Genomic DNA, 23,351 nt, shown 5'->3' on the forward strand with positions numbered 1-23,351 from the left:
GGAAGAAGACGCAGATTAAGGAACTGATAAACTTAGCACAGAAATGGGGAGATCTAGACAAGTGGAAAGCCAGGTGGGCAAAGAAAAAGGAGGATAGCAAGGAGAGACCACGGACTGCTGAGTACGTCCTACAAGAAGTTGACAAACCAGAGAAATTATGTCCCATGAGAGAAGTCCCAGGGGGAAAATATGTCCATGTCCCTTGGTCCAGACAAGATATAGTATCATTTACCAATGATTTCCCTAAATTGAGGGAAAAGCCGGTTGAGTGGTACCGACAGGTTGAACGCTTCATAAAGGTTCAGAAATGTCTCCTGAAAGACCTGGATGGGTTTTTCGACATTGTAGTACCTGTCGACCTATGGACCGAATGCAAAACTGAAATTGACTGGCCAAATGAGGAATACGCAAGAGATGACAGAACAGGAGCTCCCTCACCTGAAGTAATGAGAAAGTATGACCAAGTCATACAATACCTAAAGAAAAAGGTACCTGCAAAGGAAACTGATTGGACCCGTATAGATAGAACTACCCAAGAACGTGATGAATCAGTCCACTCCTTTTATGAAAGGTTACTTCAGGTGTTCAAAACTTACAGTGGAATCGATAATGTGGACATGAAGGATATGACCCATTTCAGTTATCGATTCGTGTTGGGATTGAGACCTGAAATATCCCAGTGGATTAGAGATAACAAAATCAGTTGGCAAGGGAAACCCATTGATGATGTTCTCAAATATGCCAAATACTGCGAAGATGAGATCGAGAACAAAAGAAAAGCCCTAAAAGAAAAAGTCATGTGGGCTCAGGTAAAATTAGCTGAACAACAAGAAAAACAGTTAAGTAAAATGACTAACAGTAATAATGCTACAAATCCGAATACTGGGGGTGGAGGCAGGCCCCGGGTAAAAATGAGTAGAGAAGATGCTATGGAAAAATTTCCCTGTCACGGATGTGGGCAGATGGGGCATTGGAGAGATAAATGTCCGCACATGCAGGCTGGTAATGCCCCCGTAAATGGTTTAAATCCACAGGTGCAGAAAGAGGGGATCCGAAAGACCCAACAGCAGGTAAATCAACCCCCAGTGCCACGCGCTCCTAGACAGAATTATAGGAATCAGGGTCAAGAGAATGAAAGGGTCGAAGTGTGGGAAAGAGAGAATGAAAGAAATGCACCCATTCCTCAGTACCTGTTAAATGATACTTTCCTCTGCGATGATCAATACTGACGGGGCCTGAGAGGGGAGGACAAGGAGTGCGTGCTTGGCGCTTCCTTACCGGTAGACCAGACTGGACCATACATTGAAGGAAAGGTTGAAGGGACAGATGTCACCTTTCTGTTGGACACTGGTGCTACCCGTTCCACTGTGAGAACAGTGGACGTTCCTAACCTACCCCTCTCGGGAGATGCTATCCAAGTAGTGGGAGTTTCAAATCAGATAATCAGTACTCCGGTAACTGAGCCTATGGAAATTTCCATAGGGAATTTCAAGGAAATGCACAGATTTGTAGTCTGTGATTCCAGTCCTGTAAACCTATTAGGACGAGATTTGTTGTGCAAAATGCGTTGCACCATCTTTTGCTCACCAAATGGTGTTGAAATTCAGACCCCAGATGAAGATGGCCTGTATAAATTGATGTTACTGAGGCCCGACACAGATATTAAGCCCATGTCCATTGAAAGTCTACCTGAAGAACTGCAATCGAGCGTAATACCTGAAGTTTGGGATTTTACTGGAAAAGATGTAGGCTTAATGGCAAATGTAGACCCAGTAAAAATAGCTATAAAAGCAAATGCTGTATACCCAAATACCAAACAGTATAAAATGAGTGCAGAAGTGAAAGAAGGAGTTGCAAAGGAATTAAACAGATTGCTCAAAGCAAACATCATTCAGGAAGTGATGAGCAGTCCCTGTAATTCGCCCATACTTGGAATTAAGAAGCCTAGCGGAAAGTACAGGGTAGTGCAGGACCTGCGCAAGGTAAACCAAATTGTAGTACCTTGCTGTCCCATAGTACCAAACCCTGCAGTAATACTGTACCAAATTCCATGGGATGCGGAATGGATCACTGTCATAGACCTGTGCCATGCATTCTTCTCCATCCCATTGCATCCAGAAAGCAAATTCCTTTTCAGTTTTGAATTCAACAGCCAGGTCTATGTCTGGAATCGTGTCCCCCAGGGGTACACCGAAAGTCCATCGATTTTCAACCAGATTCTAAAGAAATGCCTTGAATCTCTAGTTCTTCCAAAAGAGTCTGTCCTGGTGCAATACATAGATGACCTCCTGGTAGCATCCAGAAGTCAAGACGACTGTGTCACTGATACCATTGCCTTGCTGAATCACCTAGGAAAGGGAGGACATAAGGTTTCACCAGACAAGCTACAGTTCTGCAAGAACTCAGTAAAATATCTGGGGCACCAGATAGAGAAAGGGATTCGGAAAGTCACTACAGAAAGAATTAAAATAATTCGAGAAATGTCCCTACCAGTAACCCAGAAAGAAGTAAGAATGTTTCTAGGAGTTGTTGGGTACTGCAGACAGTGGATCGTGGGTTTCACGGCAATAGCTAAACCCTTGATTAACATGACAAAGAAAGGAGCGGAAGACCCAGTTTGTTGGAATGATGAATGCATGACTGCTTGGGTAAAATTGCGAAATTGTCTGTGCACAGCTCCAGCCTTAGGAATGCCTGACTACACTAAGAACACTGAACTGTTCTGTGACACGAGAGACAATTGTGCGCTCTCGGTCTTAACCCAGGAACATGGTCTGATTAGACGTCCCGTGGCCTACTTTTCAGCCGCCCTAGATCCGGTGGCTGCTGGATTACCGGGATGCCTAAAAGCAGTAGCTGCTACCTGTACTAGTCTAGAGCAAAGTGAGAACATTGTGATGGGACATCCTGTCACTGTATTTGTTCCACATTCAGTTGTGATCTTGCTCACCCGAACTAAAACACAGTATCTCACCCCTAGTCGGCTGACTAAGTATGAGAGGATTCTCATTGGTGCAGAAAATGTAGTAATTTCCCGATGCAACATTCTGAACCCTGCCACTCTATTGCCCCTTCCCATTGATGTAGAGGCAGGAGGTGAAATTGACCATAGCTGCATAGACTTGACTGAATTTAGCACAAAACCCCGTCCTGATATCAGAGAAGTGGCTTTGGTTGACGAAGACCTCAAAATGTTCGTGGATGGTTCATGCTTGAGACATGAGAATGGAGGTTTGAGTGCTGCCTATGCTGTAGTCACTTTGGAAAAGACCCTGGAAGCTTCCTATCTTTGCGCAGTTAAATCTGCTCAAGTAGCGGAGCTCATCGCTCTAACAAGAGCTTGTAAAATTGGAAAAAATAAAAGGATAACTGTTTATACCGACAGTCAGTACTGTTACGGGGTTGTTCATGACTTCGGCCAGCTCTGGTTGCAAAGAGAATTCATGACTTCCTCAGGTTCTCCTATCCGTAATGGGAAACCAGTACAAAACTTACTAGAAGCCATCCAATTGCCCAAAGAATTGGCTGTGGTCAAGTGTGCGGCTCACCGATCTGGAAATGACGAGGTGACAGCCGGAAACAGATATGCTGACCAAATTGCCCAGTACTGCGCCCGACATAAAATGTCTCTCCTAATTAAATTATGGGGAGGTGAAAGCAGCTGCCAACTGATGTTGTTTGAAAGATTGGGAACATGGGATGAATTGAGAGAACTACAACAGACAACAGACAGGGAAGAAAGGAACAGGTGGAGACAGGATGAATGTCGACAAAGGGAAGGAGATGGTGTTGTGGTCCACAAGACTGGTATGCCTGTTCTACCTGAACAATTGGTTACCGCAATGGCACGAATAATACATGAACCATTACACATTGGGAGGGATGCCATGTGCCGAATGTTTGAAAAGGTGTTCTACAGTCCAAAATTCAGGAGCACAGCAGACAAACTTTGCCAGAGGTGTTTAGTGTGTCAACAGTTCAATGCAGGAAAAAAGACAGTAGTGGAACAAAGTACCATTGGGAGAGCAGAAGGTCCCTTCATTAGGATGCAGGCAGACTTCATAAAACTACCCCTGTGCAAGGGATACCAATATGTCCTAGTCATAGTTTGCTTGTTTTCCCGGTGGGTGGAGGCCTATCCAACAAAGAAGAATGATGCCCTGACTGTAGCTAAATTGTTACTTAGGGAACTGATCCCCCGCTTTGGAATTCCTGAGACAATTGAAACAGACCAAGGTGGACATTTTTCAAACGAAGTCCTAAAAGAACTCTGCAAAGCATTCAAAATGGAGCAAAGGCTGCACTGTGCCTATCATCCAGAGGCTTCTGGAATAGTCGAGCAGATAAACGGCACTCTCAAGTCCAGGCTGGCAAAACTGTGTGACTCTACAAAAATGAATTGGATAGAGGCTTTGCCCATGGTGCTGATGAGCTTGAGAAGTATTCCAAACAGAAAGACAGGCCTGAGCCCCCATGAAGTACTGATGGGAAGAGTGATGCGACAGGCATGGGTACCTGGACACAAACTGCTAAGTATTACTGATGATATGGTGCTAGAATACTGCAGGCAGCTGGGTGACCAAGTGCGTTCTATCTCTCACCAGATTGGAGAGACTGCTGTCGAATGGCCTACCACCCCAGCACACAAGCTGAAACCAGGTGACTGGGTGGTACTGAAGAAACATACCCGGAAGAGTTGCCTTAAACCGAAGTGGGGCAAGCCTCGACAAGTGATCCTTATCACCACAACTGCTGTGAAGTGTGCTGGTGTACCAAAGTGGATCCATGCAAGTCACACGAAGAAGGTGACTGGAGAAAACGCGACTGAAGCCGAAGGTAGTCCAGCTGAGGAGACTCCAGAAGAGGGTCCGGATCCCGCTGACATTGAACTACCAGGCACAAGTCAAGAAGTTGAATGGTTTCCTGCTGATGACCTGGTTCTTGATCCTATAAGAACCAGAAAATACTCTTACCTAGGTAGTGAGTGGGACAGCGCAGGTGAGTCAGAACAGGAAGGAGAAGGTCAGATCATCAAAGCCATCATCAAATCTGATCAGGGAATAGGCCAAGTAGGGACAGATCAAGTCATCGACACTCCTTCTCAGACAGAGGAGGCTGGAAAGGGACAGATAGTAGTCAAAGCAGAAGTTCATGCGGAAGAAAATCAAGAGATCGAAGAGCATGAACAAGGCCAGTTAGTAATAGATGAACATGTTCAGGAAGAAGAGTCCAATGAATCCCTCACAAACAAAGATCAAATACAGTCTACACCTGAACTAGGTCAGATTAGGGACCAGGCAGAAGAAATAGATAAAAGACCTGGAGCTAGTCAGACAGGAAGGGAAAAAGACACTGCTGAAGCAATAGTGCGACAAAGAAGATGTCAAGACCTAAGTACACTGTTTCTTACCTTTTAGTGATGACTGGTAATTCTGTTGACAGTGTAGAGATTTTCACAGAGACGCAAGGGACCAACTTCCTGAAAACTCTAACTAAGCCTTGCTGACTAAACTTACAGCTAAGCATTAACCAGAACCTTCGGGAAGAGGGCCGGTACTGGACGTTGACTGGAGGGTTGAGTCTTCGACTGTCGACCTGCAGGTTCACAAGAATGATGAAGTTGAGAATCCTATTTATTTGAATAGTATTCCTAATTCTAGTCACCCCTCCCTCCTTGACTCTCAAAGTAATATCTTGCTCTCCCCCACCTGCTTCCTACCTGCGATCAGTCCGGGTCCGTCCACCGTCCAGTATTTCTTTGTCTTGTCGGGAGTGCTGCAGTCTTGGGAATGTCTTTTAGGGTTTTGAAGTCTGTAATTTTAAACAAGAGAAATATTAGCAGAACTCCTTTCTCTATTAATTCCCTAGTTCAGTCTCTCCTCCTAGTCAGGTATCTATATCTAAAACTTACTTGAATAAACTCTTCTTTTAGATGACTTGTGGTTTCTGATTATTCAAGATGACTTGTGGTTTCTGATTATTCTCAAGAGTGTCTTTTTCCTAAGGGAATGAAACTCACCACAAAACAACAACTCCTGCAATAACTATCCACTAAGAATTCAGTGGATGAATACTCTTCGACAAGATTTGTATCCCTAATAAACCTAAAACATAATCTGCGTATCACAATATATATTCTTGTGAATACCCTTTAAAGAGAAAACAAAATTTAGACACCATAAATCTTTTACCAGATCCTGAAATGATTTTGACAGTCTAAATATAAATCAGCATTCAAAAGTTCAAATGAGGGCAGTTTTAGAATAACTCTGGAATCAAAACAGTTATTTCTAAACAATAGCAAAAATTAGCTCTGTTCTCTTTCTTGCGTTGGGCGCCTTAAATTGTCCACGGAAACTTATCTTTTAATTTGAGGTTGAAATCCTAAGCTGCTTGCCGAGTTCTGAAACCTCGCGCTGAAGAATGCAGTTCTGAAGGCCTTGAAGTCCTATCCCTCGAGGTCTTCCTTGAAGCGCTGGATAGACGTCCACGATGCAGGTTCTCTGGAAACTCCCAAGGCAAAGCGAGGCCTCAGGGAAGGGTGCGGTTTAAATAACCTGCGCACCAAATGCCAACGTGCGCTTGCACGTTGCAACCGCCTTCAGTCCTCCGCGTGCAGCGCGAGCGGAAGACTTTCGGCAGACAGCTGAATGAAAGCGCACGCATTTCCAGCGTGCGAAGGCTGCCGAAAGAAAGCACACGCATCTCTCGCGTGTGAAGACCTTTTCTGATTCTAAATGTGAAAGCTTGGAACTAGTACTTTCAAATGGTTCACGGGCCTGCCTGCAGTGATATTGTAGAATGAAATTTACATGCAATTACTACGAAATGCTTTTCATGTAAAAAATGTCTCTGAAAGCAAGTTACCGTTACCAAAGCATATAAATCAGTTACTAACACAAACATAAACACAAAAGAGGTGCTGGTGCACGGGAAAGGGGTGGGTTTTTACAGTGGGAAAGAAACCCTTTGTCCTAGGTGTATTTTACTGTTGGGTATTTGGCAAGTGTCCCCAGGGAGGAACAGATGGGACTGGGGAATCGTGACAGTACTCCCTCCTCAAGATCCCCCCTAAGACTGGTGCAATGGGCTTGGGTTTCTCAGGATGTTGAGTATGAAATCTTTTCAACATCTTGGGAGCATGTTTTAGATTTTCCAAAGGTTCCCAGGACCTTTCTTCCGGACCGTAACCTTTCCAGTCGATCAAATAAAGCAACCTTCCCCTAGATCTCTTGGAATCAAGAATTGTTTTAACTTCATATTCAGGATTCCCCTCTATCTCAATGGAGGAGGGGGGTTGGACAAATCTAGTTTGGGCGTGAAAAGGCTTGATTAACGATACATGGAAAACTGGATGAATTTGAAATTTGGCAGGTAAGGTTAGTCTTATACATACAGGATTAATGATCTTTTCTATAGGAAAAGGGCCTATATACTTTGGATCAAACTTACGATTCCCTTTTAGCTTCAGATTCTTAGTGCTTAACCACACTTTATCCCCAGGTGAATAAAGCGGAGGCTCAGATCTGTGTTTATCAGCAAACCTCTTTTGATCCTCTTTTGCTTTGGCCAAATTAAAGGCTGCTTGTTCCTGAATGGCGGATAATGTAGAAACATAGTCAGAAATGGCTGGTACATGATTTAGCTCTTTTATCTCTTCAGGAAAAGAATTGGGATGATATCCTAAATTACAGAAAAAAGGTGACATACCAAGGGAAGAATGATCTACATTGTTGTAAGCAAATTCTAGTTGACTTAGAAGAGTTGACCATTCTTCGCCTACATTTGTCAACATGCATCGAATGAACTGTTCTATGGTTTGATTGGTACGCTCAGTAAGACCATCAGTCTGAGGATGATAGCTTGAGGATAAACGTATGTCCATATTAAGGAGAAACCTTAAACTTTGCCACACTCGTGAAATAAACTGGGACCCTCTGTCCGAAATTACCACAGATGGAATACCATGTAAACGGACTACATTTTCCATAATTAAATGTGCTAATTCCATGCTAGTTGGTAGTTTTTTGAGCGGGACAAAGTGAGCCATGCGTGAAAACTGATCTACAACTGTAAGAATGGTGGTAAACCCCTTCTTGGTGATTGGTAACTCAACAATAAAATCCAGTGAAATAGTGTGCCAAGGTCGAGGTGGTAAAGGTAAAGGATTCAGCAAACCACTTGGACTTTGATGAGATGATTTGTTCTGAACACAAACCCCACAAGTTTCGACATAATGTTGCACATCTTTAAACATTGATGGCCACCAAAAGGTTCTTTTAATTAAATCATAGGTTTTAACCTTACTTGGGTGAGCAGCTAAAGTAGTGTCATGATGGAAGTGTAGAATCTTTTCTTTTAGCGTGTCAGTAGGTACAAAGATGAGGTTTTGCATGAAGAACAAATCATCTCTTTCCTGCAAATAAGGGTGTGACAGTTTCCATACATTAAAGTCTTGCTTTGCTAATTCCTTCTTAATGTCAGATATAACATCACTAACCGTAATACTTGCTTGAAATCGGGATATCGGTATTACAGGTTTTACTTCAGACGGAGGATCTATCACAACCTCTCCCATTCTAGACAATGCATCAGCTTTCAAATTTTCTTTACCTGGTCGATAGGTAATGACAAAATTATAATCATTAAAGAACATTGACCATCTCAGTTGTCTAGCAGATAGAGCCTTTACTGATCTCAAGGCTTGAAGGTTTCTATGGTCCGTATATATTGTCACTGGATGTCTTGCTCCCAGCAAATAATGGCGCCATTCTTCAAATGCTGCCTTTATTGCTAGAAGTTCTTTATCCGCAATGGCATAATTCAACTCTGCTTCAGATAACTTTCTAGAGAAATACGCAATGGGATGCATTTGACCTGTATCCACATGTCTTTGCGACAAAATTCCTCCAACAGCAAATTGAGAAGCGTCAGCTTCCACTATAAAGGGCTGACTGGGATCTGGATGAGAAAGAATTGGAGCTGTAATAAACTTTTTTTTAAGTTTCTGAAAAGCTTCTTCAGCTAGTTCTGTCCACTCGAATTTAACTCCTTTCCTCAACAATCTTGTGATTGGAGTGATTGTCTTAGAGAAATCTTGAATGAAGCGACGGTAGAAATTGGCGAACCCCAAAAAACTTTGAACTTGTTTTACCGAAGATGGACTGGACCAGGATTCTACCGCTTCAACCTTCTTTGGGTCCATTTCTATCCCCTTGGGACTGATGACATATCCCAAGAACTCAACCTTTGAAGCGTGAAACAAGCTTTTTTCCAATTTAACATACAAAGAATTAGCAAGCAGTTTTTTGAGAATAGCTCGGACCTGTAGTACATGCTCTTCTTCTGAATTTGAAAAGATCAGAATGTCATCTATATAGACAACACAACACACATCAATAAACTCATGCAACACTTCATTTATAAAAAATTGGAAGGCTGCGGGGGCATTGCAAAGACCAAAAGGCATGACTTGGTATTCGAATAATCCAAATTTTGTGCGGAAAGCAGTTTTCCATTCGTCACCCTTTCATACTCGTACCAAATGGTAAGCTCCCCGTAAGTCCAATTTTGTATAAATGGTTGCTTTCTTGACCTGATCTAGTAAAGTGGGGATCAAAGGCAAAGGATATCGGTTTTTTATAGTCACATTGTTCAAAGCTCTATAGTCTATGCACGTGCGCAATTCACCTCCCTTTTTAGGAATAAAAAAGAGAGCTGAGGAGACAGGAGACTTGGAATGACGAATAAAGCCGTTGGCTAAATACTCATCCAAGTATTCTCTAAGATGAATATTCTCTTTTTCTGTTAATGCATAGATTCGACTACATGGTAGAGGAGCCCCAGGAACAAGATCTATTCTACAGTCAAAGTCTCTGTGTGGAGGTAGAGTATTTGCCTTCTTTTTGTCAAAAACGTCTTGTAAATCCGAGTAAACAGATGGAACCCCTTCTATCGCTAAAACTCTAGATGAGTTAGAAGGAAAGTCAAACCCTTGAATTATTTCTCCTGATTTTTCCAACAGGAAACAGTTATTTACACAATGTGTTGATTGAAAGGTTAAAGTCTGAGATACCCAATCTATAACTGGATTGTGTTTTACCAACCAAGGAATCCCCAAAATTAACTTGAACTGCGGGGCGTCTATGATATCAAACTGTATCTTTTCACGATGAATAGGTGAACAGTCCATCTCAAGGATTTCAGTTTGTTGGCTAATAGGTCCTGAAGTTAACTCCTTGCCATCTACTGCTCTAACTATCTCGGGACAATCCTTTAAAACTGATTCAAAGCCTAACTGAGAGAAAAACCGAGTATCTATAAAGTTTCCCGTAGCTCCAGAGTCTATTACAGCTTCTACCCTTCTAGCTAAAGAGGAAGGCAAAAGGCTTCTTAACTCGACTAGGATACCAAAATGCTTACATCCTAGAGGTGGAACAGTAGAGGCCAAACTAGGAATTACACTCGATGAACCGACCTCACCTTTCATCGAGCTTTCTAGTTTTCCGTCGACTCTTGAGTTAACGCAAGATCAGAGGATTTTACCTTAAACTTGTTAGGTTTAGTAGGACAGTCTCTTACAAAATGTCCAGTCTTGCCACAATAAAGACATTGATTTAACTTCCGCCTCTTCTCTTTTTCATCCTTAGAGAGCGGACCTCGAACAGTTCCAATTTGCATTGGTTCCACATGATCTGATTTTGAGCCTACCTCTTTGCCTGATGAAGTATTTCTATCTTTAACAAATAAGATTTTATGGTCACTTTTCCCCTTCTCACCCTTTCTCTCACTAAGACGGTGATTCAATTTAATCACAAGATCGATAAACTCACCGATATCATCGGGAGGTTCCAAGATTTGAGTTACCATGTCTTTCAGATCTTCTCTAAGACCTCTATAAAAAATAGAAATCCTTTTATCATATGGCCAATTAGCCTCTAAAACCAAACGATTAAATTGGGAGATATAGTGAAGGAGATCAGAAGACCCTTGTTTTAAACTCAATAACTCGTTGTCTGCAGACTGCACAAACATATGCTTTGCAAAGATCTTCTTTAGTGCCCGTTCAAAGTTTCTAAAATTATACAAAATTGCATCATCCCTTTCTACAAAAGGGATGGACCAAAGGGCAGCATCCCCTCCAAAATACGATAGCATGAAAGCTACCTTGGAGGAGTCATCAGGAAAGGCTGATTTTTTGGCTAAGAAATGTAGATGACATTGTTGCAAAAAGATGGAAAACTTGTTGCAATCTCCATAAAAACGTTCTGGTGGAGCTAACGGTGTGGGCATTGGGGTAACTACCTGAATCTGAGTTCCTCCCCCTGAGTCTGAAGATGAAGCCTGCACACTAACTGTACTCTGCTGGATTGCTGCTTGTAAGGCGGTCATGTCGTTTCGTAAAGAAACATTCTCATCTCTAATATCCTTTAGAACTGCCGCTATATCTTGCAGGGATACCTGGTCCATTGCGTCTGGGTGAAATATACTTCTTGGGCTTTGCCTTCTGTCAAGACCTAAGTACACTGTTTCTTACCTTTTAGTGATGACTGGTAATTCTGTTGACAGTGTAGAGATTTTCACAGAGACGCAAGGGACCAACTTCCTGAAAACTCTAACTAAGCCTTGCTGACTAAACTTACAGCTAAGCATTAACCAGAACCTTCGGGAAGAGGGCCGGTACTGGACGTTGACTGGAGGGTTGAGTCTTCGACTGTCGACCTGCAGGTTCACAAGAATGATGAAGTTCAGAATCCTATTTATTTGAATAGTATTCCTAATTCTAGTCACCCCTCCCTCCTTGACTCTCAAAGTAATATCTTGCTCTCCCCCACCTGCTTCCTACCTGCGATCAGTCCGGGTCCGTCCACCGTCCAGTATTTCTTTGTCTTGTCGGGAGTGCTGCAGTCTTGGGAATGTCTTTTAGGGTTTTGAAGTCTGTAATTTTAAACAAGAGAAATATTAGCAGAACTCCTTTCTCTATTAATTCCCTAGTTCAGTCTCTCCTCCTAGTCAGGTATCTATATCTAAAACTTACTTGAATAAACTCTTCTTTTAGATGACTTGTGGTTTCTGATTATTCAAGATGACTTGTGGTTTCTGATTATTCTCAAGAGTGTCTTTTTCCTAAGGGAAAGAAACTCACCACAAAACAACAACTCCTGCAATAACTATCCACTAAGAATTCAGTGGATGAATACTCTTCGACAAGATTTGTATCCCTAATAAACCTAAAACATAATCTGCGTATCACAATATATATTCTTGTGAATACCCTTTAAAGAGAAAACAAAATTTAGACACCATTAATCTTTTACCAGATCCTGAAATGATTTTGACAGTCTAAATATAAATCAGCATTCAAAAGTTCAAATGAGGGCAGTTTTAGAATAACTCTGGAATCAAAACAGTTATTTCTAAACAATAGCAAAAATTAGCTCTGTTCTCTTTCTTGCGTTGGGCGCCTTAAATTGTCCACGGAAACTTATCTTTTAATTTGAGGTTGAAATCCTAAGCTGCTTGCCGAGTTCTGAAACCTCGCGCTGAAGAATGCAGTTCTGAAGGCCTTGAAGTCCTATCCCTCGAGGTCTTCCTTGAAGCGCTGGATAGACGTCCACGATGCAGGTTCTCTGGAAACTCCCAAGGCAAAGCGAGGCCTCAGGGAAGGGTGCGGTTTAAATAACCTGCGCACCAAATGCCAACGTGCGCTTGCACGTTGCAACCGCCTTCAGTCCTCCGCGTGCAGCGCGAGCGGAAGACTTTCGGCAGACAGCTGAATGAAAGCGCACGCATTTCCAGCGTGCGAAGGCTGCCGAAAGAAAGCACACGCATCTCTCGCGTGTGAAGACCTTTTCTGATTCTAAATGTGAAAGCTTGGAACTAGTACTTTCAAATGGTTCACGGGCCTGCCTGCAGTGATATTGTAGAATGAAATTTACATGCAATTACTACGAAATGCTTTTCATGTAAAAAATGTCTCTGAAAGCAAGTTACCGTTACCAAAGCATATAAATCAGTTACTAACACAAACATAAACACAAAAGAGGTGCTGGTGCACGGGAAAGGGGTGGGTTTTTACAGTGGGAAAGAAACCCTTTGTCCTAGGTGTATTTTACTGTTGGGTATTTGGCAAGTGTCCCCAGGGAGGAACAGATGGGACTGGGGAATCGTGACAGAAGAAAAGGCAAGAGAGTTCACGAGGAAGAGCAAGTTTCCTCAACTACAAATAGGATCGAAAAGAAGGACGAACCCCGATATGTAAAAAGACTGAGAATAAGAATAAAAACAGTCGAAGAAAAACTAAAAGACCGAAAAAGGGCTGAAAGTGAAAGGAAAGAAGCCCGAGGAAAGTCCATCCGAAAGAGCGGCAGAGTAAAGAAACAGAACAAACTGTATCGGAGCCCCGAGTGGACCTATCTGGTGTTGGAAGAAATTGATGAGCCCGAAGCCTGTGGCAAAAGCGACGAAGGGTCCATTGCTAATCGGAGTTCTGACGAAGACCCTCCTTGAGGTGGAGCGAAATAAAACCTCTGCTGAGAAGAAACGAAGAGGGGTTGAAAAGCCACCTGTAAGATAAAATGTCTGATTCAAATGTCACTGGAAGATCCAGATTTAGCTGTTGCAAGACATGCTGTAAAATATGCATCTGTAATATAGTAATAATGATAGTGATATGGATAGGATTAACAGTGTTTATACCTTTTATGATAAGCAAAGACCCTATTATATATCCTACAGACTTGACAACACAAGGCGCAGAAGTTGTAAACACTGAAGAAACACCACGAAGAGTAGAAAGACGTGACAATTCAATGAGGCTGAGACATACACGACCTGACTTAGAAACAGCAGATGAGGGAGAACTACATTATCACGAAATGAAGAACAGGACCCACTTAAATGTTTTCGCTAATCTTTTAGTGCACTATGTAGAAGCTATGGAAATAGAAGATTGCTATGTCTGCATGATGCTACCTACTTCTGTAGCTGAAGGCGTGACATACCATCATTTACCCCTGACCTATGGAATTTCCTGTAGTATACTAGCAAGCTTATTCTATAGAAGCACTTTACAGTATTATTACTCAAACACTGACGTTATCTTTTCAGAACTTCCTATTAGAGGGAATCTGAACCTTGTACATACACTTGGTGGAGTGACTCGCTACATGGGAGAATACTTCCTGACGATAGGTGACATAGATCTGAATGAAGCTCGTAGAGACAACTTGACGTGTTCCTTACATGCGCAAGAGAAAATGTTCTTAAAAATGGCAGAGAAGAGAAGGGAAAAGTTTCAGAAAAAGGCAAATGACGAGAAGAACAGAATCCCTAGATGGGCAGAAAACATGGATAACACCTCTCAAAGCGAAGTTGCTTCTGCTCTGTTGCTGGATTCTGAACGGAAAGGGAAACTCTGTCTTCATAGGGAAAAGACTAGTTATTATAACAATGTATTCATTGGTTCCAGCGAGTGTGAACATAATTACAAGGTAATTGGAGGTTGGGGTTTCAAAAATGGGTCAGAACCTGTGTTTCCAGGAATTTATTATATATGTGGAAACAAGGCTTATTTCAAATTACCGGATCACTGGTATGGAAGCTGCTACTTTGGCATTGTCTTTCCGAAAATATACCATGTGAACAATGCAGCTGGAAGCAATGAGATTACTAATGGCTTAGTGCGTAGAAAACGTGAAAGTGTAGGAGAAATTGTAGGTGATATTTTTAGTGCACTGATACCTGGAATGGGGGTAGTTCTGAATACTCACAGAATCTGCAAATTATCTACAGTAGTGGATCGGTTATCAACTGACACTGCTGCTGGATTTCTGATGATCAATACCGAAATGGTTGCGATCAGATCAATGGTTTTACAGAATCGCCTTGCTCTTGATACCTTATTGGCAAAAGAGGGCGGAGTCTGCAGGATGCTGAGGGCACAACATTGTTGCACTTACATTCCTGATAAAAGTGTCGAAATTAAGAAATATATAAGAAACATTACTCATTTGGAAAAAGAACTCAAACCATTAGAGGTTGACAGTGCCTGGAAGAGACTGACCGATGGTCTCTCCTCTGTAGGTAGTTGGTTCTCTAATTTAGGTAAAAGTCTTATATGGAAAATACTGATGCCAATAGCTGGAATAGGTTTGATTGTTCTGATCATATTTATCTGTTGCAGATGTCAGAAATGCAGAAAATATATAGTGAATAAGAGAGGAAAGCGAAAGGCTGAAGATTTAGAATTTGAAGAATCGAGAAACCAGATATATAAGAAAATAAAGAACAATCATACACACAGAGAGGCGGAGAGAAAGCTCAACAATAAGTTTGTCGAGATTGAGATGGATGGATTGGATGAATGAAGTTGGCATCTGTTTTCATGTGTAGTGATGATAGTAAATATCATCAAAGAGGGGATTGATGGAGCAAGGATTCGCACGTAACGCGACTTGCTCTCTTCATGAACCTCGCCTGAATCATAACTGTACTAACTCCGATTGTTTGTCATTTTATTTGTATTTCCCCAACACACGGGTGTCCCTAGGAGGCTTGCCTATGTGTTTTTCATCATAATCAAGCTTGCACATTAATAAAATGGCCGCTTTGCAGAAATCCAGTCTGCGCATGCGTCGGTCATACCCATGTGATGTGACGCACTCGCAATCTGGAGGGAAAAGTTCGCTCATGCGCAGTGGTGTTAAAATGGCCGCTTGTTACTAATCATGCTTCATGCTATCTTAAGCCGCTTTTGTATATGCATCTTTTCTGCACTAACTCTTAATGCAATAAGTATTATAAAATAAGGGATTAAGAGTAGTTGGTCATGGTGTACAGTGTATTCATTTTATTCTGTGTTATTAATTTGTTTTCGCTTACTTTTCATGTACCGCGTAAATGAGGGCCTTGAAGTAGGGGATGGACTCCATTTTGAAGCTGACGTATCCCTCATCATGTGACCTAAAGATCTGGGACGTGCAGCAATGGAACCTGACCCGATTGGCCATTGAAAAGAGGACTGTCTTTTCCCGGCGCACCTTTGCCCTTGAAGATGTGCTATTTACGTTCTGAAATGCGCAACAATGTTGCAAACCTTTTCTTCACTATTGTACTTTCCCACACGTAGGCCTGGGAACCCAGGTGTTGGGGGGAGGGTAATGCCACGTGAAGTATAGGTGGTACCTATGATCTAACCACCTCTCTTGACCAATCAGAAGATGGGACTTTGTCATTTTGCAACATTTATGGGTGGTCTTGGGGACTCAAAACAGTATATATAGCCTAGGTTAGCTTAGAGAAATTGTCCGACTTGTCCGAGTAGCAGACCTGTCACTGACCCTACGAACTCTATAGGTGCCTGATACAGAGTGCTGCGGAGCATTCTGCCTGAAACTTTCCACAAACTCCAAGGGGTGGAAATTAGTCCTAAGTGCTAAGCGAAGCACTTTGCTGACAGATTCGAAAACCCAATCGGGGTTATTGGCGGATTCCGTGCAGAAGAGGGGGTAACGCTGGCGTTGCATCCGAACCTGTGAGGGGTTGGTCGTGCCTTGGTGAACCCAGTCCTGACCCAGACCTGAGGGGTATCCTGTCCTGACTGTCCATGAGCTGTACCTGCTCACCTTCTGGTATTTCCTGAATCCTTGAGGGTCCTTGTCCCGTTCTTTCCCAACTGACCCGCGACCAGGGTTAGTCCTCATTCTCACCTAGGTAAATATTGACATAGGTGTCTGTCTATACTATAACCCTCATCTTTTCCTCCTCTGATTAAAGCAATCTTGCCTGCGATATTCCCTATGTCTCTTTTGAATGTAATTTCATGCAATTGATTATTAGTAAATGTTCCCCTTCTTACCCTTCCTTTAGGAAATTGTTGAACCCGACTGTTTATCTAGATTGTTCCACTTATTCCCTTCCCTTAGTATGGTTGCCGTGAAGTTAGTAAAGATAGCATAAGGTCTAGGAATTAGTATAAAGGGATTAGGCCACACCTTAGGTCTTTCCACACGTCTTTGCCCTAGATTAAACTGTATTAGATACATGGTACATTATGATTCATGCCCTATAGTGTTCCCTTTTACTTTATGATACTCACTCTCCTCCATAGTTACATTCTGGTTCTAATTCTAATCATTGATGTATTACTTTGCATTTGCCTACTTGTAATGGCATTTTCATTCTAAACTTTTACTATATAAAACCCTTAAAACCATCAAGGTGTCTGTGGTCATTATACATTAACGTGGAATTAAAGGTATTAAATGTGTAAAGAAGCATTTTCTCCTTTTTAGGAAACCCTTATCACCTGTCCACTGCTAGCTCCTGATCCGTCAGGAGTAATGTGCCTGTGGTAAGTCAGGTACATGAATAGTAAGTGGTGTAAGAGTCACCCACCCCATTACTCATAGAGCGTGGCAGAGGTTTTCACCCGGTTCATTTGCAAAACACTGTCATCGTATGCACGCCAGGGCCCAGTGCGTGGAAAATTGGTAATCTAAGTGAGCCGGGTGACCCGCGCGCTCTATCAGTAGCTCCGTCGTGGCCATTCCTCAAGCAATCATGGCAGCCGCTCCCCACCGGAAGCCTGCGGGAGTCGAGGGCCCCCAAGACTTTTGTACAATCTTCAAGGCTGAGGGGACGCTTTCGAGAATGGGACCCAAGCCCTGGCAGACAAGCGTCCGAGTTCCAAGGTGTCCCAGGGCCATTTTACTGGACCAGGCCCAAATCTGAAGAGCCGGCCGCCATTTTAAGAGTCCTGTGGCAGCCGCCTATCGCTGCACCGCAAGAGTGGGAGCAACTCAACTACATGGTGAGCGAGACGCTGTAGCCGTAAGAGCGGGCGGTAAACAGCTGAATGGCGGAAAAGGCACAGTGTAGCAAAAGCGGGCGGAATGGCGACTGAAACGATAAAGGGGCGCCCCACTACAGCAGACGAGCCTCCGCCATGTGCTTCAAAATTGCATACGTATCTCGTGATATCAAGGTTGGGCAACCAGTACACAACAAGCAGTTACGAGTCCCATTTACACCGGCGCCATTTTGGGCGCGGCCGGGCAGGTCCAGGATCTAGTCAAACATAACAAATGAGGCTGACGTCTCTGAAGCAGTTGACGCACAGCAGGACATAGCAAATAAACATGAAGTCTCTAAAGCTGTTAACTCACTGCAGGACAAAACAAGTGAACCTGAAACCTCTGGAATAATTGTCGCTCAAAAGAACAACACACAAAACTCTGTAGAGCCTGAAGAAAGAAAAACAGTAGGGCACTGTAGTTTCAGACACACTTAACACTAATGACTTAACAAGGATATCGTCTGTTTATGAAGCAGTTATCATGTTCACAGAATTGACAAAGAAGTGTGCAGACACCAATGCTATTAAGAAACACAGGGAAATCCCTAACGCATCAGCATTCTCGGAAGAGGTTGACACAGATAACATCTTAAGGAACAAAGAAAGACAAAATAAGGATGAGGAAGTTATCACTTTAGTTTTTTCATCAGCTAGCGACAGCAAGAAACATATTGTAATGGAGATTAGAGAGGTTACGGATGGATGAATAAATTATCCAAAGAAATGGCGACTCCCCCCTTTACCAGATTAGCTAAATCTTTGCGTAATTTGGACGTTAAAGTTATATTATTGTTGTTGTTGTTGTTATGGTTATAGTTCTGGCTAATTTTAGCAAGAAACACATTGTAATGGAGATTAGAGAGGCTACGGATGGGTGGCCCAGGATATCACCACTGTTCCCCATGTCATAAAACCTTAGGATGTTCAATAACTGAAACAGCTAATATGGGTTTACTTACAGGGGACATCTTTTGTTTTGTTTTGTAAAGTAAAACTATTGTGAACGCAAGTATTATACATAGTAAGTGTTTAATATAGCATTTGTCAGTCATTGGTTAAGCAGCTAGGACCTGTTCACTCTTGACACCCCAGGTGCTGTGTATGTTGCACTATAGTGCTGCATCGGGAATACGGACAACCCTATTGATGTTGATTTTTCATTATTGATTATTGTAAAGAAATGGCGACTCCCCCCTTTAGCAGATTAGCTAAATGTTTGCGTAATTTGGGCATAAAAGTTATATTATTGTTGATGTTGTTGTTATCGTTATAGTTCTGGTTAATTTCCATTCAGAGTGTCCTACACAGCACCACTCTAGGTAAACACTACTTTATGTAAAACCTGGGACATAGCACTCATTGAAACTATAGTTGGTCACCATGGGGTTTAAAGAAGGGATGGTTCTTCACCTGGGTGCCTTCCACAACTCAGCACGTTGTGCTGCCTTGGGACTATTCGCACAAAAGACAGCTTCTGACCATTGTTGTTTTTTTTTATCAAAAAATGTTTAAATATATTTACAGTTTTTGTTGCGTTCGTTATATTTAAAAGTTAATAAAGTTTTATAATCCAACTTTCTTGGAGTACTATATTTTTTTAAAAAATCGGGTGAATGGGGCCTTGAATCGGGTTATTGTCATGTGTGGGCTTTGCAAGTGTACTGCTACAGGATCGGACATTTCAAACTCAAATGCACGTTCTTTTTCTTACCTTTCCGAAGCATGGAGCGCAATAGCAGGCAGAGAAAGGGTGATGCACGTGTTGAACACTGCCTGGCCTGGCAAGTTGCTGGCAGTGCCCCCCCCGCCCGCTCCTGAAAGAGGGCACACACACACCGCCGCCCCGAGTACTTCACAAATCTTTAAAAGACCATGCGCTTGTTCATGAGGCTTAAATGGTTTATCACCCCTTCTAGAACCCCTGCATCGACCCTCTGACGTTTCCTGGAAGAATTAGCACGTAACACAATACCAAGCCCTGTCAGCTGAAACCCCCGAGGAATCGTGGGGCATATTATCAAGGGGGTTTATTTCTGCTTTTTTGGCTTTAAAAGCCAAAAAAAAGGAGATAAAATTATCTCCCTATTACCAAGCTGTCGCTACACCAGTTAGTGACAGCTAAAAGGAGATAGCGACCATCTTGGGCCCCGCTTTGCATGTCAGTGATATTTATCACTAATGACTTGCAAAGTGGGCGTGCCAAGATGTTAGCGACTGGAAACAGTCCCTAACCATCGCTATCTCCTATTACCAACTTTTGGAGATATTCGCGCTAAGCGCGATTATCTCCAAAAGCTAACACCTGCCCTGAGCAGTTTTTAGCCATGTTATCCAATGGAAGGTGGATAACATGGCTAAGAGCATTTGCTGGATAATGCATGAATATCGCTGACTTTTCAGCGATATTCATGCTTTGCGGCCGTTTTTTATCGCATTTGCGATAAACCTTGCTAATAGCAAGGTTTATCTGCGATAAAATTCGCCGATGTGCGGCAATAATTTTTGTCTCTAAACAAGTTAGAGATAAAAATTATCGCTAGTTGTTGGTAATATGCCCCCGGGTTTTTCCTTGCAGGAATCGGGAGGCGGAAGACTAGCACTGAAATCAGTAGTCTCACGCCTGAATCGGGAGGATTGGTATGTCTGGATTCTCTACAGCTGGGGCCATAAACTACATCCGCAGGGCTAGGTGATAGCCTGGGTCCGGCCTGGACAATTGGACACAGAGGAAGAGGAGTGTCAGAGGGTGCGGTAGTGAATAGGGTGAAAGGGAGGTGTCGGGCGGGCACAGGGTGTGATTCTCAGGGAAGAGCAGCGCAGATGGGGGGAAGTATATGGCCCATGCATGAGAGAGAGAGCGGGGGTGACCAGTGCGTGGGGAGAGATGCTTGCGAGGGTGGGGAACCGTGCTGAGAATCGACGGCGTGCAGAGAGAGGGTCTGGTCAAGGCATCTAAAATGGCTGCCGTGCACAACAAAATTGTGGCATTGGACAAAAAGGCAAGATGGCGCAGACAATGTTTATCAATAAGGATTCATTGGGCCCCGCTTTGCATGTCAGTGATATTTATCACTAATGACATGCAAAGTGGGCGTGCCAAGATGTTAGCGACTGGAAACAGTCCCTAACCATCGCTATCTCCTATTACCAACTTTTGGAGATATTCGCGCTAAGCGCGAATATCTCCAAAAGCTAACACCTGCCCTGAGCAGTTTTTAGCCAGGTTATCCAATGGAAGGTGGATAACATGGCTAAGAGCATTTGCTGGATAATGTATGAATATCGCTGACTTTTCAGCGATATTCATGCATTGCGGCCGTTTTTTATCGCATTTGCGATAAACCTTGCTAATAGCAAGGTTTATCTGCGATAAAATTCGCCGATGTGCGGCGATAATTTTTGTCTCTAAACAAGTTAGAGACAAAAATTATCGCTAGTTGTTGGTAATATGCCCCCGGGTTTTTCCTTGCAGGAATCGGGAGGCGGAAGACTAGCACTGAAATCAGTAGTCTCACGCCTGAATCGGGAGGATTGGTATGTCTGGATTCTCTACAGCTGGGGCCATAAACTACATCCGCAGGGCTAGGTGATAGCCTGGGTCCGGCCTGGACAATCGGACACAGAGGAAGAGGAGTGTCAGAGGGTGCGGTAGTGAATAGGGTGAAAGGGAGGTGTCGGGCGGGCACAGGGTGTGATTCTCATAGAAGAGCAGCGCAGATGGGGGGAAGTATATGGCCCATGCATGAGAGAGAGAGCGGGGGTGACCAGTGCGTGGGGGAGATGCTTGCGAGGGTGGGGAGCCGTGCTGAGAATCGACGGCGTGCAGAGAGTGGGTCTGGTCAAGGCATCTAAAATGTCTGCCGTGCACGACAAAATTGTGGCATTGGACAAAAAGGCAAGATGGCGCAGACAATGTTTATCAATAAGGATTCATTTATAACAAAATATTTACTCGCAGTGACAAAATGGTGGTCAACACTTCCTGATTTCCATCGAATCGAACAATAACAGACGTCACACAGCAAAAAAAAAAAAAAAAGCTCACGCACAGCCGCTGGAAGACATGTATCAACATATATGAGCCTCCTCAGCCACCCTCAGAAAACATAAGGGGTCAGGATACGTCTCCCGCACCCCCTTATACCTAGTAATTTAATTAAAACGAAACACAAAATGGCGAATTCCCGTTTCGCTACCAGTTTGCGGCCCAGTTCGCAGCCCGTGAAGCGCTTCTACCGTGAAAAATATTTTTTATTTTATTTTCCCCACGGGACCCTTTAATAACCCCAACATCATTCCTAGGGGGTCAAGAGAGGTATACCTTGCCCCCTTTCATTAAATTCCCCCTTCGTTTTTCACCTCTTCTTCTCTCTCGATCCTACCGAGAGATAAGACGGCGGCCACTCCGGACTGTTTAGAATGTTGACAGACACCGGAGAGCCAATCAGCTTTCTGTGCGCAAAGTTCCGTTTCGCGAAAAGTAAGCGGACCGGAGCGCAGCCCGGAGCGCTGTTACAGATATATATCTTGTTTTGAATGTAATTTCTCAAAATCCACTGGAGCACATATATTGAGACCTAGCAAAGGCACATCGGGCTCACAGTCCCTACAATTTTGCCAAGTTTCGTGCAAATCCATTCAGCCGTTCGAGCTAAAAGTGAGGCCAAAGGCCCTATGGAAATTAACATGGGAAAAACGTGTTTTGGGACCCCCCTTTTTCTCGGCCCCCCCTTGACGAAACCCCCCCAAATTTTCGGGGGCTGCTCAGACACAAAATGTGCCATTTTCCTGAAAATTTCAGCCGATTCCGTCCACAAACGCCAAAGTTATTAGACATAGAATTTTCAAAAGTTCCATAGACAAATAATCCTAACTATATATACCTACTGGCGACCGCCAGTAGGTAATATCTATCTATATATATATATATATATATATATATATTCACTGAAAAAACCATAGGTTTCACACCAGTTATAGTTAGCTGGAAATTTTACTGATATAAAACCATTGAAATTCCCACGTTATAGTTAGTCGGACTCACTATAACTTGCGCGTGCAATGCACTGCTGATGACGTCACATATTACATCACTCATGACATGGTCAGTGACATCACTCATGACATCACTGATGACACCATCCTTGTGACATAGTGACAGACCTCCTCTCAGTGTAAAGTAACCCTTGAGACACATATTCAAAAATAGAAACTGAAATTTTTAAAAAATGGACATACCTATATCAGTTACAACAAGCAATTCTGTACTTCCACTATCTATATACTCATCCACTCATTCACCAACAGTTCTATATAGTCACTCATACATATACTCACTCATCATATGAAGAGATACACCTATACATTCTGTTACACACCGACATTCATCCAAAAGTTACTCACACACATATTCACACGTGCAAATAAACTATTGAACAACCATTTATTTGAAAATAGAGTTATACACACACTTCCACCTTACTTCTATTGAAAA

The 23,351-nt window shown here is 42.9% G+C and overlaps 1 protein-coding gene across 1 annotated transcript in view; it reads right to left on the reverse strand.

Annotated features, from left to right (window-relative positions):
• Positions 1–5,518: 5,518 nt before the first annotated feature.
• LOC147689491 (uncharacterized) overlaps positions 5,519–23,351 on the reverse strand; it is a 32,355-nt gene continuing 14,522 nt past the window's right edge. The window contains exons 3-8 of the mRNA XM_086939931.1: positions 11,537–11,721; positions 10,833–10,894; positions 8,308–9,372; positions 7,437–7,683; positions 5,720–5,811; positions 5,519–5,595 (exon numbers count right to left, since the gene is read on the reverse strand). Of these exons, the coding sequence (XP_086796057.1) occupies positions 5,519–5,595; positions 5,720–5,811; positions 7,437–7,683; positions 8,308–9,372; positions 10,833–10,894; positions 11,537–11,721 (1,728 nt within the window). The remainder of the gene's footprint in view (positions 5,596–5,719; positions 5,812–7,436; positions 7,684–8,307; positions 9,373–10,832; positions 10,895–11,536; positions 11,722–23,351) is intronic.

The sequence above is a fragment of the Lissotriton vulgaris genome, chromosome 10 (genome assembly GCF_964263255.1).
Source record: "Lissotriton vulgaris chromosome 10, aLisVul1.2, whole genome shotgun sequence".
Lineage (NCBI taxonomy): Eukaryota > Metazoa > Chordata > Amphibia > Caudata > Salamandridae > Lissotriton > Lissotriton vulgaris.